The 25,616-nt window shown below is 42.2% G+C and overlaps 1 protein-coding gene across 2 annotated transcripts in view; it reads right to left on the bottom strand.

Moving 5' to 3' along the window:
- Positions 1-24,899, bottom strand: part of SOBP (sine oculis binding protein homolog) — a 172,580-nt gene extending 147,681 nt beyond the window's left edge. For both annotated transcript variants that reach the window (XM_055134284.1, XM_055134285.1), the window contains exons 1-3: positions 24,659-24,899; positions 10,038-10,176; positions 8,137-8,322 (exon numbers count right to left, since the gene is read on the bottom strand). In XM_055134284.1, coding sequence (XP_054990259.1) covers positions 8,137-8,322; positions 10,038-10,176; positions 24,659-24,754 — 421 coding nt within the window. In that variant the 5' untranslated portion in view covers positions 24,755-24,899. The remainder of the gene's footprint in view (positions 1-8,136; positions 8,323-10,037; positions 10,177-24,658) is intronic.
- Between the last annotated feature and the right edge of the window lie 717 nt (positions 24,900-25,616).

Raw genomic sequence — 25,616 nt, 5'->3', positions numbered from 1 at the left:
TCATATTATATAGTACAACATGAAGCATAGTCGGTAAATGCATAATTTACTGACAGTGGTTTATATAACCTAATGGTATAGCCTTCAAATATGGGTTAGGAGACATCAGACCTAGATTCAAATATTATACCTATTACTCCTTATGGGCTGGAGTGATACCACAGCAGGTAGGGCTTTTGCCTTGCACGTGGCTGCCCAGGTTCGATTCCTCTGCCCCTCTGGGAGAGCCCAGCAAGCTTCGAGAGTATCTCGCCCATATTGCAGAGCCTGGCAAGCTACCCATGGCATATTTGATATGCCAAAAACAGAAACAACAAGTCTCACAATGGAGAAGTTACTGGTTCTCAAGCAAATCGATGAGCAACAGGATGACAGTGATACAGTGATTACACCTTAAGTGACCCCAGGAAGGTTGCTTCGTTTTCCAAGGTTTCCTGTCTGTAAAATAAGGTTCATAATATCTACACCATGTTACTAAGAAAATTAAATGAGATAATCTGTCAGCATAATGCTTGACCTATAATAAATGCTCAAAAACATTAACTATGATGAGATTATATCATTAAACTATTAACTGCCCCTATTCCAGCCATTCACAGAATTCCTCCTGTCCTTGTCCTAAGTCACTTGGAAAACTCTCCAAATATGAGGGTTCAATGAAACTCTTTTTTCTTCTCAGAAATGTTATATAAATAACAAGTCATCCAAATCCCATTAACTCTAGGTAATTTTATTTAATAATCATATTTTTAAAGTTGGACAAATAAATAAATGGCAAAGCAATTTTGATTAAATCCTGTTTTCTCAATGGCTATTTGGAATACATCGTTCATATGCAAACCCCAAGAAGATTGAATAACAGATAAAATAAATAATGACCATAATGCAAACCACATTCTCATTCCCACTTCCCTGCAAGTACAATTCTATGTAAGAATTAAAAGAGCCAAAAAGTAACATGCTTATTAACTCTGAGTTACCCGCCTATAGACACAGAGCTGAGCAGATCACGTGAATGTTTTCTGTAGTCTCAGTTAAACTAATGGTTCCTCAGAGCCTAGTTCTTATAACCCCTAAAGAGTTTCAAGATTTGCCTGGAAAAATATATCACATTTCCATGACTATGACTGAACACAAATTTGGAAAGCTCAGTGAAAGCAAACCATCCTTGAGAGGAAATGGTTGCTGTTTTCAAAGGAAGTCAAAAGGCTCCTGCACACAAAAACTCAAGCTGGCCTTAGGAGCTTGCTCCCGTCTCCCTTCACACAAGTAGGGGTGTGTCATGTGGCTCTTCCTCGACTTCTTCCCCCCCTCATATCTGGGCACCTAACTAAGAATAAGGCCACTTACCATCTCAGGTTAAAGATTATTTTGCTTTTTTTTTTGTTTGGGAACTGCACCTGGTAATGCTCAGGGGTTACCCCTAGCTCTGTACTCATAAACCACTCCTGGCAGGGCACAGGGATGCTGGGATTGAACCTGGGGTCTGCCTGCATGCAAGGCAAGTGCCTAGCCTGCTGTACTATGGACTCCAGCCCCACAAGTCAAAGAGATTTTATTCAAAAGTGCTCCATCAATGCATGGAGAATAAAGTTTCCTCCTGCTTGGTTTTCTTTTTCCCTAATTTCACTACATTTTTAAAGTATTCATGGATTAAGAAGGCTTCTGGACTTGTCAGCCCCTGGGGGAACTTGTCAAAAGACTCAAATCTAACATGCGCTTTCCGGATACAAGGTTGTTCTGTAGCAGGGCTCAGTGAAACTTCCCCTAAAAGAGGTTGTTGTGTTTCATCTTGCTGTTGTAAGTAAAAGCGATTACACTTAGCATTTGGGGTTTTTTGTTGTTATTTTGGTTTTAGGGCCAACCTAAAGGTGTTCAGAGCTAGCTCTGTGCCCAAGGATCGTACCTGGTGCTGGAGACTATATGTCATGTTGGGCATCAAATCTGAGTTGGTCAGGGACAGAGCAAATGCATTAACCCCTGTCCTATTGCTCGAGCTCCTAAATTAATTATTTATTTGATTGAGGGTGTGTGTGTGTGTGTGTGTGTGTGTGTGTGTGTGTGTGTGTGTGTGTGTGTGTGTAACATTCTTGAAAGTAAATGCTGTCATGAGGTAAGCATGAGATGGGAGATAAAAATCCCCGTCTTAGCTGGTGGGTTACTTAGACAAGGTGGGAAGGCTCAAACCTTCTCAACCACTGCCAAGAGTCACCCTGTCAATGGAGCAGAGGGTCACCACACTTGCAAAGGAGTAAGGATGAAAAGGAAGTCTTTGCAAAATTAAAAGTTTATCTATTTTGAAAGATTTTTCTTCAATAGTCAAACCTGGAGTGGGGTGGGGTGGGTGGGGGAGGTGGCAAGCAGGCCTAAGAATTCTGATGGAGATTCATTAGCGCCTGGCTCTGACACTCTGTACTGAAAGCCCTTCACTGGCACAGCTCTCTGTGAATGAAGTCCCAAAGGGAAGAACCGCATTTTTTAAAAAAATCTCTAATATGAGAAGAATTACAGGAAGGTTACAATATAATTAACCTGAGTTATCTTTCAAGACTCTTGCTGATATATCTCCTGCCACATCAGACCATGTTCATGCTGTGATTTTTTAAATTAGCAAAGGAAGGTTTCACATACTCTGTTCAACAGACTAGAAGGATAAAGGAATGCTTCTTAAAAAAAAAAAGAGCCGATCAATATTTTCTATTATTTTCTAATATTGTTTTTATAATAGCCTTCTCTTAAAGGCTATTTTGTAGAGCAAAACCTTAACTGCAGACACTGCAGAAGTCTGCGATTCTTATTTAAGGAAAATGGGTGATTCCCTTCCTGCTTCAGGGGGGTAAACAAAAAAGGAAAGTGCAAAATCGGCCATTATCTCATGTTTATAACAAGTCTTTCACCATAGTAACAACTGTGATGTCACAAATCCTACCCCAAGGGCCAGACTGTCTCTGAAGGAGGGCGAGCAACGGAACTCTTTTGTGGACAGAGGAAAGCATGTGAAGCCAAAGCGGAGTCAATGTTTGTGGTAATTCTCGAAGCACATGGAGTTCCCCCTCTCCATGTAAAGCAGTTCCCCATGCCCCAGAAACATGCAACACCCACACTTCATGCAACTGTACAAAGGGAGTGTGGAGATCCAAAAGCTTCTGGAAGCTTCATGTTCCCAACCAAATCCCAATTCCACATGGCCCTTTGGCTGCTGGAAATGGACAGGGGCAGTGGGGAAGTTGCCCAGGCATGGGAAACTCACTCTTAGTGAAGTGACCAGATGCAGCACCTCAAGTAAGAAGCAACTTGCTGTGAGGCCAGAGTAGTACAGTGGGTAGGGTTTCTGCCTTGCACATGGCCAAACTGGGTTCAATCCCCGGCATACCACGTGGTCCCCTGAGCCAGGAGTAATCCCTGAGCACAAAGCCAGGAGTAAACCCTGAGCACTTCTGGGTGTGGTCCCACAAAAAAAGAAGAAGAAGAAGGAGAATCAGCAGCAGTGACAACAATTTGCCTCAGGAAGGCAAATCATGTAAAACCAGGCTTCCCTACAAGACCTTCCCTATAGATCCTTGGGCTGAAAAATAACTAAAGTCTCCCAAAAGAGGGACACTTAAAAAACAACCTTTCACCTGAACAAACTGAATCCCTGTTATCTGTTTCCAGTGCAGCAGACTGAAAATGATCCTTATTCTGATGCAGTCTAGGGAAGTTTTGTACAGATATGCCAAAAGAAAGCAACTTTATATTTCAAAGAATATTGGATTCATAGTTGGAAGAGAGCACTAGTCTTGGCTCAAATACTCAGAAAACACATGACCTGGATAAAGCCATTTAACCTATTTGAGTTTTAGTTCTTTGTTTAATGTCATCCAACATGCTATTTCCCATAGTTGTTGTAAAGATAAAATAAAATAATAAACGTGGATGAGTTTCATAAATAACAAAGGATTTAATGCAAATATCAGGGACCATTAGCATTTTTACATAACTAGTTTCCAGTGCTACAATAAGTTTAAACACTAAGAGCTCTTTTGTCTCTAGGAATCCAAAGTACACATAAATTCCTCATCTTCCCTATTTCACAAGAGGTGCACATTTCAACGACAGTCACCTGCAAACAACTATAAATTATGCAGTGACTGATTATCACAGAGCATTTTGCTTCCAGCCATTGCACCATTTATTCCTTTCCCTCAGGAATGCCCTGTGAGCCTGCATGCGAGTCAGAAAACTGACAGGGTGTGCCTCACCTTGGGGACCTGCAGGGACTGCTCTGGTCAATGTTTCCGCAAGAGGGAGAATTGAAATAATTGACTAGATGGAAGTTTTTGGATGATCTGTGGACTCTACTTACCCACAAATAATGACTGACACTGCTGTCACGAAGACTGCGGTCTGGTCAGACAGCTTGGGATCATGCCAAGCTAGACACTGGCATTTTACCAGTGAATAAAGCAGCATCGTATACTGTCTAGATATGCACAATAGGAACTGGAGCACCAGCCATCCATATATTTATTCAATAAATATTGGTAGGGAGCCCACTCTGTGCCAGAGCTCACCACATATTCTGTTGAGGTCACTGGTGCCTGGCCATAGGGCTGTCCCTTCCTTATGACATTACACAGAGTATCAGGACACAGCTCACAGCCTGACTCTTAGAAACTCTGTTCACCACTCTGTTATATCACAACTTCTTTCCCAGTCTTAGTTTCAAATCTTGGTTGCTGCACACTTTTTGTAATTAAAGTTTTATTGGAACCCAACTGCGCCTATTTGTTTCTGTATTATCAATGGCTATTTTCCTGCCACAACAGCAGAATCTGCTAGTTGTGATAGTTGTACAGCCTCAAAGTCTAAAATATCTGGCCCTTCTCAGAAAAGGTGAGTCAATTTCTGCACTAGATTAGGCCAAAGTTCCTCTCTCCTCTAAGTAGTATGTTGCTACTTAGAGACTAAGAGAGTGAGCTCCTGAAAAAGCAGAGGCACTGTCTGTATAACTTTGTCATATAAAATCACTGTCACTGTCATCCCGTTGCTCATCGATTTGTTCAAGCGGGCACCAGTAACGTCTTTCATTGAGAGACTTATTGTTACTGTTTTTGGCATATCCAATATGGACGGGTAGCTTGCCAGGCTCTGCCTCTCGGGCTCGATACTCTCGGTAGCTTGCCGGGCTCTCCTAGAAGGGCGGAGGAATCAAACTCGAGTCAGCCGCATGAAAGGCGAACACCCAACCACTGTACTATTGCTCCAGCCCATCATATAAAATATGACAAAATATTTATTTTAAATAGGACGGAGTCAAGGTTTAGAAAAAGTACAGAAAGTTAAACCCAGCCTTCCCTACATTTTCTTTTCACCAGATGAGTGCCATGGAGTTCCATGGAAGAAGGCAAAAAAACCGCTGGTGTTCAGTTACTCTGGCTTCTAATTCCTCAGAGTTCCTACATCTAAGACTTCCAAGACTCAATTTTTGGCCTCTCTCCCTTTGCATATTTATTTCCTGATCTGATGTGGAATGAGAGTTAAATGGGAGCTGTGTGCTTGAATTCCACGTGGCTGGCTGAGCAGGAAACTCTGGGGCAGGTTTTTTGGCGTGCCAAACTCCTGCTTGCCTCAGCTATGCTAATTTCTAAAGCTGTTTGCTTTGCTCAAATAAATCTTAGAGGGGAATTTGCATTTAGATGCACACCTTTTTGTGCACAAATTATGTGCATGATAACTCTAGGGCAGAATTAGGACTGGAAAAAAAAGGGAAAAAAAAGATGCCTGGTATTGACTCAATGGCTTCCATGTGGCAGGCACTAGGCTAGATGCTTAACATATATTTTCTCCTCTTACAACAATGCCATGAGCTAGAACTGTGATCCCCATTTAACAGATGGGGATACTATGGAAAAAAGAGCTATGTAACTTGTCCACTTTGACAGTTATCAAAGCAAGAAAGCCAGGATTTGGCCCAAAGTGTCTGAACCTAAAGTCCATGTTCTTCTCTCTTACTTGTACTGCCCAAATGATCAGTTAATCATCATCACAACTCATCTACGCCACTGGACATAGATTCAATCATGAACTCCTAATCTTAGAAAATTACTCACCCTTCCTTCCAAGTAACCAATGCACATAAGCCTTTGGCCCACGGGAGGGAAATTGGGTTCCTTTGCTTTACAAAATAATCAAAGGATATTTTTTTAAAAGGCATTAAAAGACAAACTTTAGGGGCCAGTGTGATAGTACAGCAAGTAAAGCATTTCCCTTGCAAAGGACCGACGCTACTTCCATCCCTAGCATCCATATAGTCCCCCAAGCACCGCCAAGAGCAATTCCTGAATGCAGAACCAAGCATTGCTGGGTGTGAGTGACCCCAAAAGCCAAAAAAATTAAAAATAAATAAAAATAAAAGGCAAACTTCATATGCTACAGAAATAATTTGTTATCACTGACAAAATTACAGGTGATTCTGGCAGAAAATAAACCTTAATGACTAAGGACCTCAATATAAAGGAAGATTTTTACTGCTAAAATGTAGCTGAGGGGCCAGAGAGACAGCACAATGGTCGGCCTTGTACACAGCTAAGCTGGGTTTCAGCTCTGGAACCCATGTGATCTCCTCCATGCCCACCAGGAGTGACCCCTGAGCATAGAGCCAAAAGAAATCCCTGTGCACAGCTGAGTGTGGCCCAAAAACAGACCAAAAAAAAAAAAGTAGTTGGTCAAGCAAGAGAATGTACCTATATCATGAAGGAAAATGTTAGCAACATATAAACTATAATAAATATATCTATAAAATGTCACTGTTGTCACTGTCATCCTGTTGTTCCTCGATTTTGCTCGAGCGGGCACCAGTAACGTCTCCATTTTGAGACTTGTTGTTACTGTTTTTGGCATATTGAATATGCCATGGGTCACGCTTGCCAGGCTCTGCCATCCGGGTGGGATACTTTCAGTAGCTTGCCGGGCTCTCTGAGAAGAATGGAACCCGGGTCAGCTGCATGCAAGGCAAATGCCCTACCCACTGTGCTATGGCTCCAATCCATAACATAAAGAAAGCCAAGGAATTTATATCTGTAAAAATCTTAGCTATTTTTGAAAATATAACCAAATACCTATATTCCCTAAAAAAATATTCATTTTCTTGAGGGCCAGAGAGTACTGGGATTTAGGCGCTTGTCTTGCATGCTGACAAATCTGGTTTGATCCCTGGCACCACATATGATCCCCCAAGCATGCCAAGAGTGACCTCTGAGCACAGAGGTGGGAGTAGTCTTTGACCACCAGCTGGTGTGGTCCCCAAACAAGAAAAGCATTCGCTAGCTTTAGCAGATTATAATACATAACACTATAATATTCAATTTTTGTATCACTGTTCAATTCAATATACAGAAAAAAAGACAGTGCAGCAATTCAGCATTCTAGCTGAATTCCAACATTATACAGCAAGTCAAATATAATACTACTGAACTTCTTTCTCCTGATGGATGAAAGCTATCTGCAGTCTAGCCTGCAACACCACATTGGGTCTGTCCATGGCCATTCAGCTCTAACCCAGTGTTCCATCTCATGTTCCTGGAAATAAAAGAGCTGATTATATTTCCATGAGATGAAATTCCTATTTTTATTTTTATTTTTTTAATAGCTCTAAAAGAAAGCTTTCCAGGAATTAGAAAGAACTGTGGGTAGAGATGGAGAGTCTCAGTTGTTTCTTACGTGGATTTAGGAGGCGGACTGAAGAACAAACCTGTCCGACACCCCTTCCTCCAAACACACAGAGGGGACCCGGCACCCTCAGCTCAGTCATAGCCACTTATTTCTGCTAACCAGTCAGTCGGTCATCTCTTACTCTCAAGATGATTTCATCTTCTTAAACACAATTTCAGAGAAGGAAAAGAACGCTGTTATGTAGCCAGGGGTAGGAAAAGTTTATCGTCAGCTGGAAGCTTGAGTCTAATAAGCAGTAGTTTGAGGAACTTGCTTGATTACAGAAATACTGTTTTAAATAATACACATAACTACATTTCTCATGTACAAAGTTCTTAACTTTTTTAAAATTTTTCCAAAATTCAGTGGCATGCTCAATAATTATTCAGAAGAGAGTTAAAACAACTTTCTAGGATTGATCAACCAGAAACTCCAGTGACTTACCTGCTGGTGGCTTTATAAAAGGTGGTGGAATTAAAGGTACAATAATGGGCACATTGCCATGATCCTTTGACCCTGCCGGTGAGTCACTGAGTCCATTTCCTGTGGCAAGCCCTGAATAGCCTGTGCTTATATTGTAGGGTGAAATAACACTGTCCTCAGGTAATTTTGGTTTTGGCAAAGAATTTTCTGAAAAAGAAAAAAATAATAATTGACATGACAGAAGGGATTGCTTTCTTTATCACATTTTCTCAAGTAAAATGAGTACATAACAAAAATTTCCCTTGCAAATCTTAAAATCCTTTACCAGCACTGCACAGACCATCCTGGACCTTTTCGTCTTGTTACCATAAATTTTCAATGGGTTCCTCTATAATTGGCCCCACTACAATAGCTATCATCCCAAATGTATCCTGGTGATGAATTTTAGCACTGGGAAAGCCCAGAGAAAATTGAGAGGCAATTAACCTTTTCCATGTACAAAGTGATGTATAGCCGACCTGTCTTTCCTGCTATGGGGGAAAGCCTATAACCTGATCTTGGTACCATAACTAGGTTCTGCTATATTATAATCTTGAGTTACAATATAATCAAGTGAACCATCGAGAAAAAAAGATGATGAGAAGAAAATTGCTGTTTCACAAGATATATCCTTAGGTCAACTTATTAATATCTATTTAAAAATGAACAAAATGAAAAATAAGAAAAACCTACAATAAAATAAACTCTTGTTGTATTTATCCTCTTGTAGAAATCAACACACACATACATAGACACACACACACACACACACACACACAACCTCAACCATAGAAAACAACTTTTCCCTCTAGTAACATATCCTGGCACTCTTCATGTTCCCCAGAGGCAAAGATTATTCCCAGACTGAGCATTATACGAGCTATTAACTTATAGAATACAAACTCATGACTTGCATTTTTCATTTACAGTGAATTGATGATACTATCTCTGTAACATGAAGTGTACAATTTCATAGCAAGCTTAACATAAAATTTGTCACGTACGTTCAATTCCACATGCCTGCAGGACAGCTCATTTATATTTCGTTGCTTGGCATATAAGAAGGAAAAGTGCTATCTTAGAGACTGGAAATAAAATGCATGAACAGGTATTTTATGCCAATAGATTTTGAATGCAACGCAAACACTGATAAATTGCCAATGAAGCCACACAATGAATTTACCCACACTTTAAGTTCTCCAAACAAGTTACTCCTCACATATTCATCATCTTTCTTCACAAATAAACTCTCATTCTAAATTGGCTCATAAAATCAATATATGTATTAACAACCACATAAGCCTTTAATTTCCTCTGCTCCTGATGTAAGAAAAATGCATAAAGAATAGAATAGGACCTAACCATCTACTTACTTCTCTCAATTTCTCTTCCAGTCCTCTAGGATGAAAATTTCAAACACAAAATATAAATATGGCTTTCCTTTAGAATTCCCTCCCAACAAGGGGAGGGAGGTATAATTACCAAACTAATTGTGGTTCCTTCTTGTAGTCTAAAAATCTAAATGGGGGTGCACTTAATACCAAGCACCAGTCCTCAAAAGCAGATCTATCAAAGGACTCAGGGAAACTAGGAGTTACCAAATATCACCCTTTTCTAAAATTTTGAGGGCTGTACCACACTTAAGTACCCTAGCCCTTATGTTGCTAGCTCTCCCATGGCTTGAAGATTAAGCTGTCTATTTTTGTTTTATGCTGTGCTCTTCTATTCTGTGGGATTCTGCTTAGGGGAAACCACTACAGAGGATGTACATTTAAATCAACCATTGGCATAATCAACAAATGAGTCCCAAAGCAACTCAATTCTGGCAGGTTGAGATAGTTAATCCTTCTTTGCATGAACAAAGGGACATTAAATGTCATTACCTTTGAGAACAGAAATGTGCTGCCGGCTCTCTCCATCTGTAGGGTAGCTCCTGAATTCAATATCTTCACCATCTTTCAATTCAACCTTATCATAGCCATACCAGCCAAGGAGTTCATTCATGGTGTTTTCGGCAAAGTTCTGAAAGAAAAACAGAGGTTACTTATTTATATAATCAATAACTATTTGAAAAGAATGCATTAATCCTATTTTGTTTGCAGGATTTCTTTACCGTCAGCCTGGCCCCACCTCCTTGGCAGCATGTTCATTTTTCAAATCACGTTCAAATTTTCTAATGCATTTAAATCTCAAGATGATGCATCCAATTAGGACAGGCCTTCAGACATTTGCAATTTAAAGATAATAAGAAAAAAGGCATTTGCCAGTTTGGCTTACGAATGGGAAGTCATATTTTAGCATATTCTTCTATATAGTCTATATCCCATACCAACACACAAAATTGAGAAGTAAAGCATAAAAACAGCTAAGAAAAGGTTTTGAAAAAATGAAAACAACTGACCTTTTTTGTGATTAAATTACACTTGCCTTCTGATTTACGTACTGTTTCTTACCATGACTCATATTAAATAAAGCAAAAGCTCAGAAAAGAAATAATTTCTCAATTGTCAACCACTGTCATACAGAAAGCTGAATAGATGACAAGGATCTTCCTATTTAATTTTCCCTTGTGAAGGGTATTCTTTAAAAATCAATCCATAATTTGCTTTATAAATTAGCTAGTGACAGATTCTTTCACCATGAAATCAAAGATCATTATGATCATCTTCTAACAGGTAACATAAAAGTCACAAATAACCATAAGGTTACGAAGTCAGATTTTGGATGATATGAGAGAACACTTTAAACTATCAGTCAATGTATAAATATATGGTATTATTAATATTATTATAGATATCAAACTGAAAATACTGGTATAGTTTGACAGATTTAAAACTTCAATATCAAATGACAGTTTTTTATGAACTTATCAACTGTTAGATCTGAAAAGGAAGGATGTGTGCTAATGAGTTTAATGCTTGCGTGTGACCTAGAGTATCTCTATCTGAGACACAGCGGAGAAGTGGCTACCAGGAGACGGAAGGTAAGGAAAATACGACAGTATTCAAGGACACATACTTCCATTTCATAAGATTAACGAGTTGGGAGACCTAGTATACAACACAGCAACCATAGGTAATGATATTACACCATATACATGAATGTTACTTAAAAATTAGGTCCTAAATGGTCACACCACACAAAAAAAAAATACTAACTATATGACAGAATGGAGGTTGTAGCTAATCCTATGTTGGTAATCATTTTGCATTATATAAATGGATCAAACAACAGTTGTACAATTCAAACTTACATATTACATGTGTCAATCACATCTCAATAAATCTGGGAAAGGTAAAATAAAAGGACTGCAAAATGAGGGCTTCATAAATGCTGACTGAATTGCAATTTTTCCATCTCTATTTGGCAAGACATCCTGAGTCTCCTGGACTGAAGTAGGAAAACTATGTATTCTAACCTTCTGTGTTTCAAAGAATATTTTCTCACTCTTCCTCAAAGATGTCACTTCTGAATTAGCCTGGGATGTGTAATACCCAAAACAAAGCACTCAGGCTAAGCCACAGAATATACCAGCCTAACGTGTGAGTTCCCTGTTCCCTTGAGTTTCACAACTTTAGATTTCAACAGGAATTGCGAAAGAAAGAAGATATTATACTACTGACTCCATAAAAACAAACCTGGCATTTTGAAACACCCACAGGATGCTAGATATTTTGCTTTGATACCCACTCAAGTTCAGAGCTCCAACTGAGCCAATGTGTGATAATCCAGTGCACCAGCAATTAAAAATACAGCTAGCCAGACTGATTCAGTGTTACCATCCACAGGCCAACTGTCAGTGATTATCAAGCTTTAGGGAAGCAGTTATCTTCTCTGATGACTGGCAGTGTCCATATTAAATATACATTCTTTTCATGAATACACAAATGATCCAATTCATATGAATAATAAACTCAGCAAGCTCTCAATACCATTGAGGAGGACTCAGGCTAAATGCTGTTCCACACAATCCAAAGAGATCCCTTTAATGAGGAGTCCATCTCCCCTAACATCCAATTTTTCTTCCTGGGCTGAGCTGTTGGGCTGGAGAAAGGATCCCAAAACATCCAGATTGAGAGCCTCCATCAGTGGTCTGGCAGCAGAAATCTTCAATTTTAAAGATTCCACTTTTCATTGAAAAACCAACCCACAACAGAGCTAAAAGACAAGTCTGAGCCATTCCACCAGTTTGTGTGCTGCCTGCCCCAATCCCTAAGAGAACTGTGCCAACATGACAGAACATCTCTTGCATGGTAACTCCTGGTCACCATACCAAGTTTTGTACCATTTGCATCTGCTTCGCTCTCTGGTTCTGTCTAAACTCTGAAGTGACACAAAGGCTACAGATGCATAATTCATGGGGCAGCCTCTCAGCCAAGGATATAGATTTGTTTGTTTTAGTCCAGCTGCAAATCAGTTCGGCCTTTCACAACCAATCTTGGGGCTGGAATCCATAATTTTCAGACATCTGAGTAAAAACTGAAACCTCAACAGATTATTAGCATCAAAACTCAAATTATTTGGGCATCTGAACTCATCACATCGTTTATGGTTTGTACCAAATAATTCAAAGGCTTCATGAAATAATATGAAGTCAATCTATTCTGAGTTACTATGATTTTCAAGTTACTATGTCAGTAAAAATAAACTCTAGAAAATTTCCATTCTTGTCGCTGAAAATAAAAATAAACCCTTTACTATTTTGCAACATGACTGCAAAAGTAAAAAACAAAAGATTTATAAAGCCTCAAGCCATAAATCTCAAACCTTTTATGAAAGGCAGAATAAGATGAAAGAAAAGGGAGGGGGGAAACTTAAATTTCTTAAAGTATAGCAAGAAACAGACCATTGCCTCTGTCTTATATACTACTGTATTTTTAAAACATGACTGGCCCGAGAAATAGCACAGGGGTTAAGGCACTTGCCTTGCACACAACTGACCGTGGTTGGATCTCCAGCACCATATATGTTCCCCGGAGCACCATCAGGAATGATCCCTGAGCAGAGATTAAGGAATAAGCCCTGAGCACCTCTGAATGTTGGAAGGGAGGGAGGGATGGAGGGAAGGGGGGAGGGAGGGAAAAGAAATTATCATGGTGGGCAATAGTTGGTGGTCAGCAGTCTGGAGACATGCTCTGCACATTCTGGATCAAGGTCAAAATCCAGCCTCAGAGAGTCTCAGAGCCAGGTATAGGCTAGAGGCCCCTCAGTACCACCAGGACAGCCGTGGTATCCCCGGGGACCAGGCCTGAGCAGCATCCCCTGCCCTGCTGAGTGTCACCAGCAGTGCTCCCCACCCCCCACGTCCCACACACACCCCCAAAAAATAAAAAGAAATCAAAGAACTCCAAAGAGTCTTTTTAAATTTTGAGGTGGAATTGAATGCTATATAGGCTTATCATGGTGGATGTTAAACCAAAGAAAATATATTAGCTTTTTACAGATAACATCTAAGAAACATAACATGCTCTAGAAGAAACTAATTTAGTGTTTATAGGCTGTAAGGGATTTTATTTTTGAGTTTGGTTTTTTGAGGGGAAGGTGGGTTAGGGAATGGCAAGGCTGTACTCAGGACTTACTCCTGGCTCTGTGCTCAGGGATCACTCCTGGAGGTGCTCAGAGAACCATATGTGGTACCACGAAGCAAACCCAGGTCAGTCACGTGCAAGGCAACATCCTACCCACTGTACTATGGCTCCAGTCCATAAGGGTTTTTAAATCCCTACTTAGACAATTCCAATGGTTATTTTGTCATATTATTTGTGTGTGGGAAGGGGGTAGGGGGAATCATACTTGGCTTACTCGGAATTACTCCTGGCTCTGTGCTCAGGAATCACTCATAGTGGTGCTGGGGGAACCATATGCAGTTCCAGATACTAAACCAGGGTAATTGTGGATCAGGCAACCATTCTAACCTCTGTACTCTCTGCATAATTCCATATAATTATTACTATTAAATAATTTACTATACAAATTCTTCCTTTTCAATTTAAGAATTCCCCCCCAGTTTCAGAATTCTTATATAAGGGCTGAAGCGATAGACAGATAGATAGATAGATAGATAGATAGATAGATAGATAGATAGATAGATAGATAGATAGATAGATAGGGCACTTGCCTTGCACACGGCTGACCAGGGTTTGGTCACCAGTATCCCATGTAGTCCCCAAAGCTCCATTAAGCGTGATCCCTGAATACAGAGCCAGGAGTAATCCCTGAGCACTGCCAGATGTAATCTAAAAACAAACAACCCCCAAATAGAATGTTCCATAGTAAGTCAACCTATCATATTAAGGCAAGCTGTGAAATTTGCTTCCCTAAAAAATCTTTTACAAGCATTTATTCTGAAGATTAAGGCAGAAAACATATTAGAATCACCAAATGCCTCGGCTCTGAGATTCTGTGATATTAAAGACCTACTTATACAAAAAACAAAAATACTTTTTTAAAGAAATATCATAATTACAATGACCACAAAATCATAAATGTTACTAAACTGCCACTATTTCAAAACTTTTTATCATTGCTCCCAAAAACCATCAAAATGTGCCAAATATTTCAATATTCTGGCTTCCAAATCACATTTTGCAGACAGCCTCTCACCCTTGGAAGTAACACAAAAATCCTCTCTCATACCATGTGGTCCAATTTGGTTTTGGAAAATAGGTCATATAATTATAATGATAATGTCTAACACTTTTATAGCTTTTTATAGTGTTTCCACATTCTTTCACTCTCTTATCTTCTCAATAACCCAATGAGTTAGGTATTTAATTCCCACAATGAATTTTTTGTGAACCTATGTGGCATTCTCGTTCTACAAAAGAAAATTACATCATCAAGAAGGTGAGTGACAGGCATAAGCGATCAATTAAAATCAAAATGAAAATACAAAGTCTCTGATTCTCATACCAGGTCCCTTTCTACCATATACTCTTTATAGTTAGCAACCCAAAGAAAGCTATGCCTTGAAGCAAGGGGAAAAAAAACCATAAAATAACTGCAAAGAAAAAATCTTACCATAAAGTGTCTATATAACATAAAAACAGTTTCCAAATAAGGATGTTTATGGATGTTAAAATTTTGCATCCTCAGAGAAGTGATGGTGCAAAGGACTCGGAATGCGCTTTGCATGCAGGAAGCCCAGTTCCCTGTCAATAAATGGTCCCCTAGCACCACCAGGAGTGATCCCAGTATAGAGTGGGAGAGTAGACCCTGAGCACTGCCAGATGTGACCCAAAAATAAAAAATAATTCATATTCTTTCAGGTTTGTGATTGGCCCTACTTCTTATTTGTATTACTGGCATGGGGAGGGAGGCTGAGGGAATGCTTAATACTCACAAATAAGTTTTATAACGTTTTTAGTATCATTTTGATTTGAACTGCTTTGTACAATGAACACTGTGCATTCACACCTGTTTTTCATGTCAGCCTCACCGCATCCCTTCTCACCTCCAGAACACCATAGGAAAGAATACAATTCTAACAGTTTGGAAGCAGGTTCTTTTTCTAGAATTCTAAAATATGTGTCACATTCCAAAATATGATATGATATGGATGTTTTCATATATTACACATACATATTATATATAGGACCTTTATTTCATATTAAATATTCTCAGTCAACTGGAAGTCCTGTACAAGTGGAAAAGTTCATCTAAATGATATTTAATGAACTATTTTACCCGATAAATAATGAAGCTCATTTCATGACAAAGTGAAAATAGCTGTCCTCCCAAAGCACCTCTGAAACACAAATATATCAAGGGCTTCAGAAGGGGTTGGGGACCACAGAGTGCAGGGATTAAGGCACTTGCATATAACTTACCCAGGTTTGACCCTGGTACCATATACATATATATATATATATATATATATGCCCCCCCCGGAACCCAGTCATAGTGATCCCTAAGCACTGTGACCCAAAAACCAAAAACACCCAATAAAAAACTAAAATTTTTAATTTGAAAATACCAAACGGATTTAAAAATTCAGGTAGGTACCACTGAGTTCTTTTCTACCAGATGTTTCATAACTGAATATAAATGTTTCCAACTTTGTATTCTATTCGAGGCAGGTTTTCAAAGCATTTCTGCTCATTTGTTCAAATGAGGGGGAAGCCAAGTCCTCCCTCTGCCCACGGATATAAATCCCATCTTTACTGTCAGCCCAATTCTAGTAAAATATTTCCTCCCTCCCAAATATACTGTAAGTTTCCTGAGGGCAGAAACCATTTACATTCTTTTACACTAAACCTTGCACACTGCCTATGACTCAGAATGAGCTCAATAAATGTGCTAACTTATTCACTAGTTTCCAAAAGAAAAAGAAAGGTATAACGGCAGATAAGTGATCAAATTCAGGAATCTGATTCTAAAATTACATATGTGAGAGTCTAAAAAAAATGTGTCAAATCCTGTATTAATGAATACTCATACTCTTGGGAATTTAAGATGACATAACTTTTAGAAAAGGTAATTTGACTATCACTGAAGCCTTGAATTTTTACATACTCTTTGATTCAGCAATTTTATTTCTAGGCTTCTAAAAACTATTCTAAGGAAATGGGTGCAAAAATACATCCGTTCAGGAATAGTCATCTCAGTGTTATTTTCTTCGAGACAAACTATATGCGAAGCAATAGGAATTCAGTTAAACAAATTATAACTTAATCACAGGATGACTAAAATGGAATACTATTTTCTGATAAAATATATTCTGTAGATAAATTTTTGCTGCCATGAAGGGCTATGCATAATGTATATTATGTTTTGAAAAGAAGGTTAGTCTATACTATAGACCATTTATTTGGATTTTTAAAAACTATTATACATCAAAAAGGGCATAAAAGACATGCATCAAAATGTTGATAGCAATTATGTCTGGGTGGTAAAATTATGGGTTTACATTATGCTATTTTTATGTCTTATTTGAATATTTCTGTTACCGTGTATTCTTTTCTAAAATAAAAAGATTAATTAAAAATTAATTAACACATCATCTTCTCTTAAACGACCGTTTCAGCTATAGTCACAGTCCTTATGACAATAAAAAGGATCTGTCAGTTATGCTATTAACTTCAAAACATTCTGACAGTCAGTATTCAAGAAAGTGGAGCAGAAGAAAAATACTTTTAAAAGAAAAGGAAACCTCCAATCCTGAACAATTTACAAGATGGAAAGGAAAATGCTATTGCCTCTGCCAGTTAAGATTATGAATAATAGAATGGTAGTGGTGAATTTTGGAAAATATTTTATCTCTATTTTCACCTCTATGTATTGATTTCCAAAAAAAGATCTCTATTAAGCATCACTGGACTTGCTGATAGAAATGTTTTGTTGGAGGAGAGTGGGATCTATGAAAGAAAGGCCACTGCTTTTGTGGGAAATAGGGGGAACTTGATTAAAAGTCAGAGGTGGTTTGTTGGGTTTTTTCCCTTTTGTCTAGTCTGGGGGTTACAGCCAGCAGTGCTCAGGACTTACTCCTGGCTCTGCTCAGGGGTCACTCCTGAAGGGGTTAAGGGAACCGTATGCAGTGCCAGGGATCAAACCCATGTCAATCTCATCTAGGGGCAAGCACCTTATGCACAGTACTATCTCTCCTCCCTGCAAGTCAGTTTTTGTTGTTTCTTTTTTATTTGGGGGCTACACCCAGTGATGCTCAGGGATTACTCCAGGCTCTGAAGTCAGGAGTCACTCCAGCTGGAGCTCAGGGGACCATATGGGATGCCAGGGATTGAACACCCTAGTTGCTGTACTGTTGCTCTGGCTCCACAGAAGTTTAAGGTTTAGGCTAGGACTAAGTCTAAGTCACATCTCTAAACCCATGAATCAGTTTATTTTAAGGTATTGCCAAGAAGCAGATGGTGAGGTTATATTAAATAGAAGAGAAACATTGGAAGAGCCCTTGACAAATTATGTCAACTTCCACTTTCACAATCCCATGGGATAATAAGAACCAGTCACTCCCCACAAAAGACCCTGTGGAGGATCATTAGCTTGCATGAAATAATCACTGTATCACCGTATCCAGTTGCTCATCGATTTGCTCAAGGGGGCACCAGTAACGTGTCTCCATTGTGAGATTTGTTGTTGCTGTTTTTGGCATACCAAATACGCCACGGGTAGCTTGCCAGGCTCTGCCATGCAGGAGAAATACTCTCGGTAGCTTGCTGGGCTCTCCGAGAGGGGTGGAGGAATTGAACCCTGGTCTGCAGCACACAAGGCAAACGCCCTACCCCCTGGGCTATATTGCTCAAAGCAACTAAATCTGCCCTTTCAGTGCGGATTTTACCCCTTGCTATTTTGACCTGAACTACAGATTTTTAATTTGGATCCTATGAAGATGCTCCCTCTCCTCCACTGAGGTCATGTTGGAGCACTCCTCTGGGCCACAATTATCATGTATGCGGGTCTACAGTCATTCAACTCAGACCCAAAGCAGGTTCTTATCTCGATACATTCTTTACTAAGTGGCTGTTAATTAGCATTTAAAACCAAAATTAGAAGTTCCCACATATAAAATCTATAGTTTTATTGTCTTTGACATAAAACAGGCAATTACATCTCCATGCTTTAATCTGTGGCCAGGCCATCAAATATCCTAAAGAAGGTCAAACAAATGTTAGACTGTGGACACCAGCCCTGAGACTAACACAAGCAGACATGGCAGGTGTGTGACTGGCTGTATGCAGCTGTGTCTTAACAGCTGCAGAGCCACCCTAAAAATCACCAAGACTTGTTACATTGTTTCTGTCCATGCCAAGGGCACAGCCCTAAAGTGGAACAGAGTTCCACAATCCTTCAGTTATATAAGAGATATTAGCACCCATTTGTCTGTGGATCCTAAAATATACATCCAGCAAATCTCATTCATCACATCCATTTATGCCTGTTTATGTGCTTCAATTGGCACCATCCAAAAAAGTGCCTGATCTTTTTTCTCAATTTACCCTTCTCTTTTACGCAAATATTCAATCATCTCATTAGCTTGAGAGTGCAAATGTGGCTGACTTCCCATTTCACAAGAGTAAATTTTAGACTTCAGAGATTTTTCATGTTTTACCTTTTAATATTTTTTAAAGAAGTATGCAGATTATTAAATATCCTTTTTATTCAAAAAGAATATTTCCTTAAAAGGTTTTTTTCTTGGGGCTGGAGCCATAGCACAGAGGGTTGGGCTTTTGCCTCGCACGTGGCCAACCCGAGTTCGATGCCCAACATCCCATATGGTCCCCCGAGTATGGCCAGGAGTAATTCCTCAGTGCATGAGCCAGGAGTAACCCCTGAGCATCGCCGGATGTGACCCAAAAATTTTTTAAAATGGTTTTTTCTTTTAATCTGGGGACCCTAACAAGACACTACCTATCCCTAGACCTCCCTTCTGCAGTCACTTGAGCTGACTGGTATTTGCCCTGCTCAAAGCCCTGTTTTTGACGTTCCTCTAAAAACTCAGTGACTTCGTGGTCTCTGTGAGTTTGCCTTTCATACAAGGAGAGTAAGGCTTGGCTTCTCAGAGCAGAGCTTGGCAAGCACTGAGGCAGGAAACGCAGAAGGGAATGAGTCTGTCAGACTCATTTTCTTCTAGTTCAAATGTTTATTTCAGATTCGGGAGGAAGTGGAGTGGTTCCTTTCCATTTCCTCGTCTCTGGAACCTGCGAGTTGTGTAAGGCTCAGAGACGCTCACTGCCGCATATCCGCCTCACAGGTTCACAGATGGAGAGAGAGTCTTCAGAATTTAAACATAGCAGGATTCACATCTCTCTGCGCCCTCCCAGGGCCCGCTTACCCTGGAGCCAAGCAGAGGACAACTAAAAGCAATGCAGAAGGGCAGCTCAGGAACATCCTCTTCTGAGTCCCCAGGGCCCAGGGCCCATGTCCTGACTGAGTTTTCCTTTCCACATGGCACACCTGAGGTCACTCACGGCAGAAACAGCCAGCTCTCTCATAACTGGTGAATACCACAGTGAGATCTGGGACCGGGCCCACTTCCTAGGTGCCTGAGACTTTCTGTACCTGGCAACAGGATGGAATTTCAGCAGCAAAACTTAAATATACCTGTTTTAGTGATCAGCTATAGAGACCTTAAGCCTGCTGACTTTTCCCCATCTATACTCTGTTCTCTCTCTCCTTTTTTTTTTTTTTTTTTGGTAATGCCAAGCTGTTTCTCTCTCTTGCTGTGCTCGCCAGCTTGGCTCTGCAACTTATTTTATTGTCTCTTACAAGTGACACAGGTCATTTTTAATGCCAAATGGAGATCATCAGGAACTAAATGAGAAAATCCTGTGGTGAGTTTATTACTAAACTCTAACAGATGTGCCTGACTCTAAATGTCAGCATAGAGTTGAAACATAATTTTAGGTACAAATTACTTAATAAGAATATTTATCCACGAAAACTTCTTCAGTAAAGAAGACCCTGAGTCATTTAGCACAGATGAACCTGTTTAGCAGTTGATAAAGAAGTCAAACACTGTAAATACATTCATTATAGTTTGTTTAGGAAAGTTTCCAGGGCAGAGTGCTTGATCTAATCACCTTGGTTTTGTCAGGTTTAAAACTAAGAGATAAAAATCTGACTCATTATCTTTGTTCATACTTTAGTTTTTTAGTTGTATTAGTGTTCTGCAGCCACTAATCAAGTTCATTAAGATCTATGTGCAGAAATACAGGCACATAAGAGCAATTATATTTACTTTCACACATACATTTGTGTTTACATATTCAATACTATAAACCAGTTCTTACATCTACTGTGTTCTGGATGAATTTCTGAAATGAATTAATCCCTTCCATAAATTCTAATTTCTTCCTAGTATCCATTTATAATGATTCATGTGAGCCAACAGTATATTGAAAACATTTTACACTAGACACAACTGAAACATTAGCTTTCAAAAGCAAAAGTAACAAAATTATAAAATGCATTGCTATCTGACTTTCTAAAATCAGCTTTGTTGGTTATTAATTAAACAAGACAGACTATTCTAAGTACATTAATGAGTTTTTTAAGTCAAGAAACATCAGGCTGAAGGAAAGGGAAAAATGATAAAGAAACATTATAAAGGTCACAATGGGACAAACATTCCTAATAGGAGATATTTTCACTGGAGTACACTAAAAGTAAGCTATGCCAAGTCATGTACTTTTCACACACAAAATTATATTGTATCAAATTTAAATTTGTTACAACTGCCATGTACATTAAACCAGCGATAAGGAAAATGTAACTCAATATCTGATCTAGTGAAACAGCAACCAACATTAGCTCCCAGCCACAAGAAGATACTCCATGCCATTACTGGTGTCAGCTAAACCTCAGCCAGTCTGTCTTCTCCAGCCCTTTTTAAATAAATATGTAACTATCTCAATTAGGAAGTCTCTATGATGAGGCAATTTTTGCTGCTCATTCTCAGTGCCCTGCATTTGCTGTACTTAAAATAGACACTTGTACCCATGTCCTTTCTATTACCCGAAGGGGGGGAAAAAATCACATACACACCAGTCCTTTTTCTTTGGACTTGCAGAGAAGCAACTTGAGCCTACCAGTGTTGAAATCGGAGTAGGTCACTGTACACCACGATAAAATTCCCTAATCCCTGAGCCAAATCTCCCTAAGGGGGATCTCCTCCTGATCCTCCACTTCCCAGGCTGACTTTTCCATTCGCTCTCTCCTCTTTCCCCCTTTCATTTCCCCTACCTTCAAGCCTTGATATGTGATCCACGGTGGGGGCTCAGGTTTCCGTTTTTACAGCTTAGGCCTTGCTAGCTGTATACATTCCTTTCTTTCTGCCGGGCAGTGATTACTTACCAGGGCTTAGTTTACACTGGTCCAGATGAAAGCCGTTCAGATGAAGGCAAACACAGCCAGGCAGCTCCAGCGGCACCGATAGGAAGCTGCACAAGGCCACATTGTGCTCCCGGTGACATTTTGTTGCACATATTTTTATACCGGGTGGCCAGCTTGTTGTGTACACTACATTTTAGGTTTGGGGAGACAGCAGGGAAATAATGCCAGGAGGTTTCGGGGAGGGTTTTTATTCATGTGGCTATTAATAAAGAAGAAGAAGAAAAAAAACTAATGACTTCCAAAGAATGCTTCCACTCTTTTGACTTTTGAGAACTCACTTTCTAAATAGGAGCTTTGGGTACTATTTTATTAGGGTGACACCTACCAAACTGTCTCCCATAGAAAGGTAATTTTATGACTTCCACTGGCTCGGGGTGGGTGTTCTGACTTGACTGAAGACTGAAGTCAGAAGTGTCCTGTGCATTGTTCAAAAGAGTGAGAAAATACTGACCCTACAGGAAATGCAATTACTTTCAGCACAAAACTTCTCAATTAATACTGCTCTGGAGTGAAACGAAGAGGATTAAAACTTCAAATAATAGGTGGTTATTTGGGGGGAAAATAACATTTTCAAAAGAGGAAATTCTATGCACGAAGGTTAACGCCATACTTAGTCCTACAGCACTGGCTGAAAGTTGTGTAATTTTTCCCCTTCACACAACGTTGTTTTTGTTTCTTCCTCACCAGTTCAGACAAACATCTGTTATACTGCAGAAGGACAACTATCTCCCCAAACCACGGAGTGTACCCGCAGCCAAAGTCAACAACTCAAGCCCCAAGCATGAGCACAGTCAGCCTTTATATCCAGCCGGGATAACATTTCACATGTTTTGATTAAAATTAGCTAATTTGTAATTCTAGAACCTATGAAACTTAAAAGCTGCCATCCGTATAGATCACATTAAGCAATGTTTTAAAGGGCCAGTGCATACTCGATTTCCTAGGCCTTCACTTCTCTCCTCTTCCTCCATCCCCCAATTTATAGGGGGGGGGAGAAAGAAAGTAATCTGGACAAGAGAGACTAGAGGGAGGAGTGAGTGAGGAAGAATGACCATTGTGGGCTATGCGATTTCCACCCCCATGGGAAGACAGTAGGCTCTGAGCCCCCGCATTTTAAACTGCCTCTCTTTGGGATCAATGGGTTTCCATCACAAGACAAGCACTGATTTCCCACACAAATCTCCTTTAACAATCCTGTACTGACGCTGCTCCTTGTGCTTCCAGACACTAAAATCCTCGTCCAGAGATTTAAAACCCCTAACTCCAAATTCGAGATCCATCGCTAGGGCCATTTCCTGGAAAGGTAAACGCACGCACCTAAGTATGCCTATGGGAATAAAGAATCCCACTCCTTTCTAAACGCCGCTTCGGACTAGCCGCTCTAGACATATGCTCGTTCTCACCAAGAAAACGCAAAACGCAATCAAATGTTAACTCAGTGTCCTGCCATTTTCATCCTGTTTGTCTTCGAGATACAAACTTGACTCAGGACCGTTTTGGGGCGATGTTAAGGACTCGATGCAGAAAACGGGGAACACCCAGACAGCTGCAAAATGAAAAACTAAAGTACAATCCCCTCTCCTCCCCACCCCAAATCTGCTATTTGATTGTAACTCGCGCAAATATAGGTTTCATGGTTGGGGGTGAAGGGGGTTGTGTTTATACATCGAAAGATTTGTAAGATGCGCCCCAAATAATGCTCGCGGGGCCAAAAAAGCTCCAACTTGACAGAAAATAAAGAGGGGGGAGGGGAGGCGACGGGGGTCCGGGAGCTGAATGCTGCTCCGCAGCCTTAGCTTCGACGCGAACAGCTGGCGCGCCGGAGTGCTGCGCTCGCCACCTCTGGGGCACCGCTGGCCTGGCTGGGCGCCCGGCCTCGCCGAGAGGGTTCGGGCCAGCCTTTGCGAACAATAGGCAGGCGCTGTGCGCAGGCCGCCCCGCACACCGCGATCTGGGAGCGGGGCTCGGCTTGCCCGGGCTAGGCGGGGAACGGAGAGCGGGAGGCGCTCGTGGCCCAAGGGCTGAGAGGGGGCAGGGGCGCGGGGCGCGCGGCGGCGGGCAAATTGGTACCCGGCCCCGCGTCGCTCGGGCCCCCGCTCGCCCCGGCGCTGACAGCTCCCCGGCGCGGTCGCAGCCGACTCTTTGGGGGGAAGCGGGATCCAGGAGCCGCGGGATGATCTGAGGGGCGGGTGGAAGGGAGCTTTCACGGGTACCTCGGCCCGGAGCCCTCCTAACTTTGGAGGGATCGGAGAGATGGTTTCCTAGGAAGGGGAACAAAACTAGCGCGCCGCCTAAGGAACGCCTCTCCAGCACAGCCCCGCCGCCACTTGGGACCCCCGAAACCCCTGCCCCGGAGCCGCGCCTGGGTGCCAACCTGAGGTTTATAAAATTTAAACAGTAAGTGCTCCCCCTTCCCCCCGCCAAACACACACCCGGCCCCGTATACTCCATCAAATCTGAGCTGGACAAATCTCAGGGATGCAGCCTACGACTTGGCCTCTGTTTGGCACCTGGAGGAGGAGCCGAGACGTCCTGGCATCCTTCAGAAACTGACAAGCGCTCCCCGGTACCCCCCTACACCCGTGCCACGGCCCGAAGGGAGCGGGCGGGAGCAAAGAGCTCCCGGCGGGTCGGGTCCCCCCAACTCCCCCGATACCTTCATTTCCTCGTTGATCTCCCTCTTGACGGGGTGAGCCGGCTTCCTGCTCCGTTTATTTTCCGGAGGTCGCCCCTCTTTCTCCATTTCTGCCATGTTTTTGTGTCTGGTTTTCTGCGGAGATGAAATGGCTGCTGCTGCCGCCGCTGGCGGTGGTGGCGGCGGCGGCGGCGGTGGCGGCGGCGGAGGTGGTGCTGATGGTGGCACTGCTGGCGGAGGTAGCGGTGCTGGCGGGGCTGGGGCTGGGGCGGGGAGGGGGAGGGCAGGCGGGCGCCGGGGAAGCGGGGTCTCTCCTAGCGGCCAAGCACGTCAGTCGTGGCTGCTGTCACCGGGAAAGGTAGCTCGCGGAGTGTCGGGGATGCCGCCGCCGCTCCTGCTCCCGCCGCCGCCGCCGCCGCCACCAACGCCGCCGCTGCCGCCGCTGCCCCTGCTGCTGCCGCCGCCGCCGCCGCCGCCGCCGCTGCTGCTGCTGCTGCTGGTGCCGCTGCTGCTGCCGCTGCCGCTGCCGCTCCCGCCGCCGTCGCCGCCGCCGCCCGGCTGCATCCTCGGGGCCCCGTGCGGTCGTCAGCCATCTTCCGGCGCTCCGTCCGTCCGCATGGGCGAGGGCCGCGCGGGCCGCGCGCCGAGAGAGCGGCTCCGGCCGTGCGTGCGCCGAGCCGAGTGTGCGCCCGGGAGAGCGCGCCAGCCGCGGCGCCCTGCGCCTCCCGCGAGCCGAGCCGGGGGCGGGCCGGGGGCCGGCGCGGGGAGGAGGGGCGGGCGCGAGCGGCGGCCGCGAGGGGGCGGGCGGCCCGAGCCGCGGGCTGGGGGGGAGAGCTAGGTGGAAGGGTGTGGGGGGGGGGGGGCGAGGACAGCCCCCTGGCTCCCGGGCGGGCGTGGCTTCCACCGTCACTGTAGACGCGGATGCTGCGCGGCTCCGGCGGGGGGGGCGGGGGGGGGCGAGGGGAGCTGCTCGCGGCCG

Source organism: Sorex araneus, chromosome 4 (assembly GCF_027595985.1).
Source record: "Sorex araneus isolate mSorAra2 chromosome 4, mSorAra2.pri, whole genome shotgun sequence".
Classification (NCBI taxonomy): Eukaryota; Metazoa; Chordata; class Mammalia; order Eulipotyphla; family Soricidae; genus Sorex; species Sorex araneus.
Note: the sequence above shows the minus strand (reverse complement) of the source record. Positions and strands in the feature narration are given on the sequence as shown.